Source organism: Myotis daubentonii, chromosome 9 (assembly GCF_963259705.1).
Source record: "Myotis daubentonii chromosome 9, mMyoDau2.1, whole genome shotgun sequence".
In the NCBI taxonomy this organism is placed as follows: Eukaryota; Metazoa; Chordata; class Mammalia; order Chiroptera; family Vespertilionidae; genus Myotis; species Myotis daubentonii.
Window position 1 is genome coordinate 5,038,480 of NC_081848.1, and position 11,658 is coordinate 5,050,137.

Below are 11,658 nucleotides of genomic sequence, written 5' to 3' on the forward strand. Positions count from 1 at the left end.
TGATTGCTGCTTCTGGTCACAGAAGTGCAGACAATGGGTCAGGTGGCCATTGTTTTTGTATCTTCCCTATTGTTTGCAATATCCTTCCCCTCTGGCTGAAGTGACTTCCAGGGGATTTAAAGGGCCAACACTCTCTTTTTTGCCCCTGCATTTTTGCTATTTTTCCCCTTTTGGGAGGCTGACATTAAAAACTAGGACATTCAAGAACAACTTCACATAAGGGGAGAAGACCTTAAGTTTACAACTCAGGTGATCCTCAGCACAGAGGCAGCCTAGAGTAATAAAAAACAAAAAAACAAAACATCCTCAATAAAGTAATAAAAACCAGTAAACTCTGGAGGAGGGGGAGAATCTGATTTCCATATTTACCACATTATTAGAGTCAAATGTCCAGTGTTCACTAACAACAACAAAATCACAAAACATACAAAGAAATAAGAAAGTATGGCCTATTCAAAGGAAAAAAATAAGTCAAATGAAATTTCCTAAAAAAGACCTGATGGCAGATATACTAGACAACAACTTTAAAACAACTGTCTTTGTGATGTTCACAAAGAACCAAAGGAAGATGTGGATAAAGTTAAGAAAATGATGTATGAACAATATGGAAATAGGAATAAAGAGATAGAAAACCTAGAAAGAAACAAAAGAGAAATTTTGGGCCTAAAAAGTAATATTTGACATTAAAAAAATCATTAGAGGAATTCAAAGACAGATTTGAGCAGGCAGAAGAAAGAATCAGTGAACCTAGAGATAGGACAATGGGAATTATTGAGTCTGAGAAACAGAAAGAAAAAGAGTGAAGAAAAGTGAACAGAAACTAAGGAACCTGTGGCATATCCCTGAGTGGACCAACATAAGTATTGTGGGATTCCCAGAAAAAGAAAAGGGAGAGGAAATGGCAGAGAGAATGTTTGGAGAAATAATGGCTTCAAACTTGCCAAATTTGTTGAAGGACAGGAATATAAACATCCAAGAAGCTTAATAAACTTCAAGAAAGATGAACTCCAAAGACCCACACTGAAACACATTATAATCAAACTTTCAAAAGTCAAAGATAAAGTGAGAATATTGAGAGCAGCAAGAGAGAAGCAAATAGTCACATACAAAGGATTCTTAATAAGATTATTAGCAGATTTATTATCAGAAACTTTGGATGTCAAATGGTAGTGGGCCAAGATATTCAAAGTGCTATAAAAGAAAAAAGGCAAGATTCCTATATCTGACAAACTGTCCTTCAAAAATGAAGAAGAAATGAAGACATTCTAAGATGAACAAAAGCTGAGAGACATTATATATTAACAAAAGGTGCAGTACAGCAAGAAGACATAATAATTATAAACATTTATACACCTAAGGACAGAGCATCAAAATATATGTAGAAAAACTGACAGAATTGAAGAGAGAAATAGATAGTATACAATAATAGAGATTTCAATATTTCACTCACAATAATGGATAGAGCAACCAGACAGCATTAAGGAAATAGAGGACTTAACCCAATTAACTAGATGTAACAGATAAATACAGAATGCTCTATCTAACCATAATTGCATATACATTCTTCTCAAATGCACATGGACATTTTCCAGGATAGACTGTATGCTAGGCCACAAATTAAGTCTCTACAGATTTGAAAAGATAGATATCATTCAAGTTATCTTCTTTGATCACAGAAAGAAACTGGAAAATTAAAAATATGCAAATTAAACAATAAACATTTGAATAACCAAGAAATCAAAGAATAAATAACAAAGAAAATTAGAAAATAAATAACAAAATAAAAACACAATATGCCAAAACTTATGGGAAACAGTGAAAGTGTGACAACAGGGAAATTTATAATTATACATGTTTACATTAAAAAACAAGAAACATCTCAAATCAACAGCCTAATTTTAAAACTCCAGGAACTAGAAACAGAAGAACAAAGTAAGCTCAAATTTAGCAGAAGGAAGGAATAAGTGATTAAAGCAGAGATAACCTAAATAGAGAATGAAAAAGCAATAGAAAAAAATCAACGAAACCAAAAGTTGCTTGCTTCCATTTCGTTTAGTTTTTACTGGAGATTTTGTCTGTTCTTTCATTTGTGACATGTTTCCTTGTCTCCACATTTTGGCTGCTTCCCTGTGTTTGTTTCTATGTATTAGGTAGAGCTGCTATGTCTACTGGAATAGGTAGAGTGACCTTGTGTAGTAGGTGTCCTGTAGGGCCCAGTAGCTCAGCCTCCCCAGTCCCCTGAGCTGGGCACTCTAGGTGTGCCCCTGTGTGGACTGTATGCACTGTCCTGTTGTAGTCGAGCCTTGATTGCTGTTGACATCACTGTGAGGAATTGATCCCCAGGCCAATTGGCTGTGAGGACCAGCTGTGACTACAGTGGAAGAGCTGCTGTGAAGGAGACACCAAATGGAGCAGGACTTGGTTTAGTGGGCTTTGGTGCTCACTTAGTCTGCCTCTTGAGTGTGTCACTCAGGGAGGTGGTAGGGTTGTAATCTGGCATGGTCTGAAACTGATCACTGAGTGCACTGGCTCTGGGGCCTCCCCGGAGGTGCAAAGTCAGCTACTGCCTGTGCCCTGCCTGGGGCCTCCTGGCATGAGCTACAGAGTGATCTGCAGATGGCTGCTACTTGTGTTGGGCTTGGAGATATCTAGGAGAGGCCAAGCTGTGAATCAAGACAGGCTGCTGCTAGTGCTAGGCCTGGGGCCACTTTTTGAGAGGTATAGGGCATGAAGAGGCCAGATGCTACTTGTTTGAGAGATTTTAGGAAAGTTTAAAGACTAAGCAAGGACAGATCATTCATATGGAAAAGACACCACAAACACCATGGGTGGGCTTGCAAGTTGGGTGGGGTAGGGTTTCAAGGAATCACCATGGCAGGGTGAACGATCTCAACTGGGTTGATGGAGACTCAGATATGGCACCTGCCTGTTGGCTCTGTGATTGAGAGGTCTCAGCTTAGGAACAATGGCCTCTGCCAGCACTTTTGTCTGGGAGAAAGTTCCCCTCAGCCCTTTGGTTGATGCCAGACAATTTAGTTCCTCCCCATATGTCTCTGGATCCTTTCAAGCTGCTGCACCAGCACTGGAGCTCAGAGGGAGTGAGTCTGAGTAAGTCTGTGCATGGGCCCTTTAAGAGGAACTGCCTGGGACTCCAGCAGTCTCTGTGTCACTCAGCAATAATCCCCACACAATCTTCATGGATTTTACAGCCTGAAGTTACAGGGACTTCTCTTCCCAGGACTGGATCCCTGGGCTGAGGGGTCTGGTGTGGGACTGGGACCCCTGGCTCCTCAATGGGGACCTCCACAGCCAAGATATGCCTCCTGGTTAAAAAAAAAAATGCCACATGTGGGTGTCGAACCAGCCTGTTCCTTGCCTCCACCCCTCTTACCAGTCTCAATATACTTTACCCTTTAATTTGCTAGTTGTAGGACTGCCATTCAGCCAGATTTCAGACAGCTCTGAATGATGGTTTTTCTGTAGTTTAGCTGTAATTTGGATGTGGTTGTGGGAGGAGGTGAGTACTGTGTTTACCTACACCTCCATCTTTCTCTTCTCCAATTACTTTTGTCTCTAGAAGTGGACTGGGCCAGTACAGTCTCACAGTATCTATGTAATTTTACCATGTAATATTCATAACTGATATATCATAAGAATTAGGGCTATAAAGAAGTAGAGGTACAATTTCATGTAGTGAATTGTGGAGATATTCAAGTCAAAGTTGGACAACTACTTAGCTGGGAATGTTGTATAGTTTTCAATGATCCATGGAATAAGTGGATTGTCCCAGTGGTTTTTAAATTTGCCTGAACATAAGAATCACCTACAAGATTTTATTTGTTTGTTATTTTTTTGTTAATCCTCACTTGAGGATATTTTTTTCCATTGATTTTTAGAGAGAGTGGAAGGAAGGGGGAGAGACAGAGAGAGAGAAACATGGATGTGAGAGAGTCACATCGGTTAGTTGCCTCCCGTACACGCCCCAACCAGGGCTAGGGATTGAGCTTGCAACCAAGGTTCGTGTCCTTGGCTGGAATCAAACCTGTGACCTTTCAGTCCACGGGCTAGACACTGAGCCAAACTAGCTGATGTTACAAGTTTTTTTTTAAGTTTTATTTTTCTTAAAAGTAATATGCAGTTTACAAACTCAAATTATATCAAACAGCTTATAATAAAAATTTAAATATACAAACATTAAATATTTGCATTGTTATACCTATGCAAATATTCATAACCAAATATTATGAATATTATGAGTTATAACAAAATATATATTGTAGTCTACATTATTTCCTTTCTTTTCATTTCTCCTGAAGTTAATAATTGTCTTGATTTTTAACTTTCTTAGTTTGTGTACTAGTTGCCAATTTTTCCTACACCTCCTACAGCCTCTCAAAATGATTACCACAAGGTCAGTCCCATCAGACAACCTATTAGTTCCTTTGGAAAAAAATTTGAGGCATCTGTTTTGAAGTCTTCCACTTTTCTTCTCCTTGAGCTGGTCACTCGCAAGGCTTGCTGCACTCCAGTCATACTGTGTATTTCTTTTGCTGCCATTCTTGATTTCCCTTGCCTCTCTCTCTTGGATTCCTTGTTTCTAACCTCATATCTTTTTTCTGTCTTGCTTTCCTTCCTTGTTTTGGTAAAGTACATCCTCCAGTAGTTTCATCAGATTGATGGTGTAAATGCAAAGTAATGGGGAGACACTTCTACCTCTTGACTTGTAGTGTTCCAACCTGGACTGGTTGTCTTCTGTGTGTTGTGAGCAGCTGCATTCTAGGACCTTTTTCCCGTCACCCAGGAGATTTCCTTTGCTTGGTTGACTTCTCCTTTCTTGGATTACTTTTTTGTTTTGTTTTGATAGATGACATGCTCTGTAGTCTTATGAAGAGAGATAAACTTTTTGTTGTTGTTGAGATTTTGCAAAATTGAAAATCTTAAGGATTATACTTTATGCCAGATGATAGTTTGATTGCTTATAGAATTTACGGTAGCCATTAATGCCATTCATGAATATTTATAGTTCTTCCTTTTCTGGACACATGACAGCTAGCATTGCAGTGTGACTTGCTTTAGATAACAAAACATGAGTAGAAGTAGAAGGTATTCTATGGGCAGCAGACTCTAAGAAGTGGTGTACAATTTACCGCGTTTCCTCTCTGCCACTGTGACTGATGTATTTGAGATGCTGGAGGCTCCATCAGCCTGGGTTCCCGGGGGGAGAGTGACTTGGGGCATATCTCTCCCTTCTATGGGATATAAAACTTTCACTGTTAGGCATATACGGGTTGTTCATTGTCACCTCATAATCTAGCTTATCCTGACTGAGACCAAGATACACTCCTGGAGATAGAGAACTAATAAAATTGTAGGTGGTCTGTGGTAGGGGCTGTGCAGTGACTGTAAGAAGCGTGATTAGATGTTGTAATGATGGCATTTTACATTGGGTAGTGTAAAATATTTAATGAATTGCCTGGGAATCAGATACCATTATTAAGAAAGTTTAAACTCAAGATGAAGATATGAGGAAACAGTTTGCTAGCATATGTTTGCTTATTATTTACTGTGTTTGGCAAATTTGTAAGAAAAGGTGTGCTCTGAAGAGAATTGGCCAATATGCAAGCAGGAAAGAAAGTGCATAGAGAGTTTCCAAAAATTCAGAGTCTTGAAATATTTGGAAAAGTCACTTCATTTTAGACTCCAAATAATAGGAGAAAAAATTAAAATGAGTTTTGAATGACAAAAGGCCACTTAAAATTCATTGTTGTGGCAAGGGTCAAAATAAGGGCATGGGCCCTAGCCGATTTGGCTCAGTGGACAGACCGTCAGCCTGGGGACCAAAGGGCCCCGGGTTCGATTCTGATCAAGGGCAGGCTCCTCCCCGGCCTGGGCCCAATGTTTCTCTCACATTGATGTTTCTCTCTGTCTTTCCCTCTCTCTTCCACTTTCTAAAAATCAATGGAAAAATATCCTCAAGTGAGGATTAACAAACAAAAAGTTAAAAACAAAACAAAAATAAGGGCAAGGTTCTCACACCCACTGTTAAAATGGAGTAGGTTAAAATGTTCTAGGTAAAAAGCCCCCAGGATGCGGCACTCAGTTATCCCTTTACTAGGACAAATGTCTCAAGGAAAATAGAGTAAGTCCGTGGATCTCCCACTTAATCCTGATAAACTCAAGTACACTGATCTTGAGATGAAGAGAGAATGGGTGGAGACGAGAAATCAAAGACATAGAACTCTGGGTTCTATATCTCTCAAAGAAGTATGGGCACGGTTACTGAATGTTATTGCTGACAAAATCAAATAGGTAAAAAGATAAGATATTGAAGAGTTGTATTGCTCAAAAGACCAACAGTCTGGACTGAGAAAGAGATTCAAGAACCTGAAACAACCCTGTCTAAGAAAGAGGCTCAGCACTTGAGGAGAGCATGTTCACATACAGCCCAGGAGAATAATGGAAAAGAAAGAATTTCTTAGAGGAAAGAGCCAGTAGCAGTGGAGTGTAATGGACAAAGGAGTTATTCCTGAGGTGCATAATGGAAGCTCAGACCAGCCACATCCCTGCTCCCAGGAATGGAGCCCTCAACTGTCACCCAGGAGGATTCAGAATCGCTGTGGACAGGGTCTTGGACTTCCATTCCTCCTTTTCTCTGGTTATCCTATTCCCGTGGTCGCAAACTGTGGCTCGCGAGCCACATGCGGCTCTTTGGCCCCCTGAGTGTGGTTCTTCCACAAAATACCACGTGTGGGCACGCATGTACAGTGCGATTGAAACTTCGTGGCCCATGCACAGAAGTCGGTTTTCGGCCTGGGAGAGTCTATTTTGAAGAAGTACTGTTGATATTTGGCTCTGTTGACTAATGAGTTTGCTGACCACTGTCCTATTCTGTTTCATCACTGCATATTGAGTGCGTGGAGCAGAAAACTTATTTTCAGCTGATAGGTCTCCCGACTAAGAGGAGAGCCACACCAAGATGTGATGTGTGTAGCACAACACCTCCCCCAGGGATGCTGAACTTGGTGTGTGTTGCTACGATTAGGTGGAGATTTTGGGTTGTTGCCCTTTGGGGAGAGGGTGAGTACATGCTGCTTGGTGAGGAGAGTGACTAAATGTTTAGTGACCCGAGGATGGACTGGTAATTATATATTTATCTAGTTCTTTTCTTTTTGTGATTAAACACTATGCTTTAATTATGTTCAATTTGTAACAATGAAAATACATCCTGCATATCAGATATTTACATGACGATTCATAACAGTAGCAACATTACAATTATGAAGTAGCAACGTAAATAATTTTATGGTTGGGGGTCACCACGACATGAGGAACTGTATGAAAGGGTCGTGGCATGAGGAAGGTTGAGAACCACTGGGCTAGATTCGGGTCCTTCTCAGATACATGGTTTGCAAAGCTGTTCTCCCTTCTCCGGTTACCCCCTCCTTCCACTCTTTGAAGGCGGACATGCCTCCAAGGCGATGGGACTTTCAGAATCACCCCCGCCCTCCCGCCAAGGCTTCAGAAGCCACGCCAGGAAGCTCAGTGTGCGAGGCGGCCGTGGGTGTTTCCCGGGTAGCGGTTTGGGCCATGCCGAGCGTTTCTGCAGCCTCTGGAGTCATGGATGTGGACCTGGGCTCTCTGGCCCCGGGGTTTGATGCCACATGGCCCCCGCATGGCTGAGGGAACGTGAGCGGGTCCGTCGGCTGCTGGGAGCCCCAGTGTGCTAGGCAGTTGCTGGGGTCCAACCCCAGCAGGTCCAGGGTCCCCAAAGGTGTGGACGGAGTCGGCGAAGAAGGAATGACATGGAGACAGCGTTCAGTTGATCAGCAGCCTAGCCAGGATCTCTAGCCAGGATCTCCAGCCAAGTTCTGTTCAGGATCTCCAGCGAAGTTCTGGTTAAGATCTCCAGCCAGGTTCTATGTCCATGTTCTCTCGCTAGGTTCTCCAGCCAGGTTCTCCAGGTTCTCCAACCAGGTTCTGTAGCCATGTTCCCTCGCTAGGTTCTCCAGCCAGGTTCTGTCCAGGTTCTCCAGCCAGGTTCAGTCACCAGGTTCTAGTCAGGTTCTCTTGCCATGTTCTATTCAGGTTCTGTAGCCAGGTTCTGTCTCTAGGATCTTCAGCCAGGTTCTCTCGCTAGGTTCTGTCTCTAGGTTCTGTTGCCAGTTTCTGTCCAGGATCTTTTGCCAGGTTCTCTCGCTAGGTTCTGTCTCCAGTTTCTGTCCAGGATCTTTTGCCATGTTCTCTCCAGCGAAGTTCTTCTGTCTCTAGGTTCTGTGTAGGTTCTGTGTCTAGGTTCTGTGTCTAGGTTCTGTGTTTAGGTTCTGTCTAGGTTCTCTAGTTCTTTTCTTTTTGGGTCCATGGTAGGGTTGCACTTATCTGACTATTTGAAGTTAGGCAAGTCCATGTAACTAGCCACGGCCAATGAAATGTGAGCAGATGTGATGTGTGCCACTTCCTGACAGTTTTTTTAAAGAGCTGGTGATGAAATGATTTGTCCTATTTTCTTTTCTACTGTGAGGATAGGTGGACACCCCACGAGCTGGGCTCCTGCTGAATTGAGGTCGACATACAGCATCTGAAATGTGGAAGTTGTTTGTTACTACAGCATAACCAAGCTCATCCTAACTGATATAGAATTATGATTTGTAATTTTTTAAAAAAATGTACAAGTTAAATATATTGCTCCAGTACCTTCTTGAGTTTAGTATTGGTGTTGACGTTCAAAACCATTCTGATTCCTGATACATTGGTTGTGACCTCTTTTTTCCTTTCTGGATTTCCTCTTGGCACCTGTAAGTATGTGTCTCTGTGAATTTATTTTCATCAGTTATGATGCACCTTTTCAACTTGAAAATTCATGCTCTTTAGTTTTGGGAAATTTTTATGAATAATTTAAAAAATTTATTTTTCAATTATAGTTGACATTCAATATTATTTTATATCAGTCCCAGGTGTGCAGCATAGTAGTTATGACTTTATATAATTTATGAAGGGATCCCCTGATCAGTCTAGTACCCTCCCGGTACCACACATAGTTATTACAATATTATTGACTATATTCCCTATGCTGTATTTTGCATCCACATATCTATTTTGTAACTACCAATTTTTACTTCTTAATCCCTTCATCTTTTTCACCCCGTACCCCCACCCTCTCCTATGTGGCAATCATCAGTCTGATCTCTGTGTTTATGAATCTGTTTCTGTTTTGTTTATTTGTTCATTTTGTTCTTTAGATTCCACCATAAGTGAAATCATATGGTATTTGTCTTTGCATAATACCCTGGAGGACCATGCATGCTGTCACAATGGTAAGATTTCATTCTTTTATGGCTGAGTAATATTCCACTGTATATAAGTGTGTCCCGCCAAAATGTATACACACTTTAACAACTGATAGCTCAATTTTGAAAGTGAAATGTATTTTTTTAAAAAATATATTTTATTGATTTTTTACAGAGAGGAAGGGAAAGGGATAGAGAGTTAGAAACATCGATGAGAGAGAAACATTGATCAGCTGCCTCCTGCACACTCCCTATTGGGGATGTGCCCACAACCAAGGTACATGCCCTTGACCAGAATTGAACCTGGGACCCTTCAGTCCACAGGCTGATGCTCTCTCCCCTGAGCCAAACCAGTTAGGGCAAAAATGAAATGTATTTTAATAAACACTGCCTTTATAATAATTCAAAGTGTGTGTACACATTTTTTGGGGGGACACCCTATATGTACCACCTCTTTATCCAATCATCTATTGATGGGCACTTAAGCTGCTTCCATATATTGGCTATCCTATACAATAAAGAGGCAATATGCACATTGACCATCACGCCCTCACACAAGATGGCCACCCCCATGTGGTCACAAGATGGCCACCACAAGATGCCTGGCAGGGGAGGGCAGTTAGGGGTGACCAGGCTGGCAGGGGAGGGCAGTTGGGTGGGACCAGACCTGCAGGGGAGGGAGGTTGGGTGGGGACCAGGCTTGCAGGAGAGGGCAGTTGGGGGTGACCAGGCCTGCATGGAGGGCAGTTGGGTGGGACCAGGCCTGCAGGGGAGAGCAGTTGGGAGCTACCAGGCTGGCAGGGGAGGGAAGTTAGGGGTGACTGAGCTGGCAGGGGAGGGCAGTTGGGGGCAACCAGGCCTGCAGGGGAGGGTAGTTGGGGGGGCAGGCCTGCAGGGGAGGGCAGTTGGGGGCAATCAGGCTGGCAGGGGAGCAGTTAGGCATCGATCAGGCTGGCAGGGGAGTGGTTAGGAGGTGATCAGGCTGGCAGGCAGAAGTGGTTAGGGGCAATCAGGCAGGCAGGCAGGTGAGTGGTTGGGAGCCAGCAGTCCCAGATTGTGAAAGGGATGTCCGACTGCTGCATTAGGCCCGATCTCTGTGGGGCCTAAATGGGCAGTAGGACATCCCCCGAGGGGTCCCAGATTGGAGAGGTGCAGGCTGGGCTGAGGGACAACCACCACCTCCTCCCCCCTCCCCCGTGCATGAATTTCATGCACCGGGCCTCTAGTTGTAAATAATGCTGCAACAGACAGAGGGGATCATATATCTTTTTAAATTAGTGTTTTGTATTTATTTGGATATATAACCAGAAGAAGAATTACTGGGTCATAAGGTAGATCTATTTAAAAAAATATATATATATATATATTTTTTTTTTTTTGAGAAAGCTTCATTCTGTTTTCTTTCTTTCTTTCTTTCTTTCTTTCTTTCTTTCTTTCTTTCTTTCTTTCTTTCTTTCTTTCTTTCTTTCTTTCTCTCTTTCTTTCTTTTTTTTTAAGGTCTCACACATTTATTACTGAACCAACCTACTACTGCAGAAAAAAAATCAAAAGAGCAAAATCATGAATCCAATAATTTTCCAATTAAAATGCCCCAACTGTCCTGACAGTAGTGGTCTTTTCAATCATTTAAAGGTGCAGGCAATCTGGACACAGCATAAATATGTGAGCCATCTCTCATGTGTGATTCCTCATAGGCCCAGTTTGGTTCTTCTCCAGTGTCTCCTCTTCGAGTTGTACCTGATTTCATTACCAGTTTTCATCGGAATCCATTGGGGAATGTGCTGATTCTGCTTTTGTTTCTTGGCCAGGAACCTCTTGATCCCAAAAGTCTTGTGGGAAGACATGGCGAAGGAGAAGCAAACGCATGCACCGTGATGGCAGAGAAAGAGCCGTTCTGCTTCCACAGTAGCTGCACCAACCTGCTTGCCCACCAACAGTGCATGAAGGTGCCCTTTTCTGCACGTTTTTGCCAACATTGCTGTTTGTGGATTTATTGATGATGGCCATTCTGACAATCACATTGTGGTTTTAATTTGCATTTCTCTGCTGATTAGTGACATTGAGCACCTTTTCATACGTCTACTGGCCATCTGCCTGTCCTCTTTGGAGAAGTATCTATTCAGGTCCTCTGCCTATTTTTAAATTGGATTGTTTGTCTTTTTGGTGTTGATTTGTAGGAGATCTTTATAATTTTGGATATTAATCTCTTATTAGATGTGTCATTGGTGAATATATTCCTTCATTAAGTAGGCTGTCTTCTCATTTTGTTGATAGTTTCCTTCGCTATGCAAAACCTTTTTAGTTTGATGTCGTTCCATTTTTTAATTTGTTTCCCTTGCCTAAGAATATATATCAGGAAAATATTTTTAAGAAC

At 42.0% G+C, this 11,658-nt stretch overlaps 1 protein-coding gene across 1 annotated transcript; it reads right to left on the reverse strand.

Moving 5' to 3' along the window:
* Positions 1-10,866: 10,866 nt before the first annotated feature.
* Positions 10,867-11,224, reverse strand: LOC132241991 (large ribosomal subunit protein eL39-like). Its single transcript, XM_059710937.1, has one exon. The coding sequence runs from the start codon at positions 11,126-11,128 to the stop codon at positions 10,973-10,975; it is 156 nt and encodes a 51-aa protein (XP_059566920.1). The 5' UTR covers positions 11,129-11,224; the 3' UTR covers positions 10,867-10,972.
* Between the last annotated feature and the right edge of the window lie 434 nt (positions 11,225-11,658).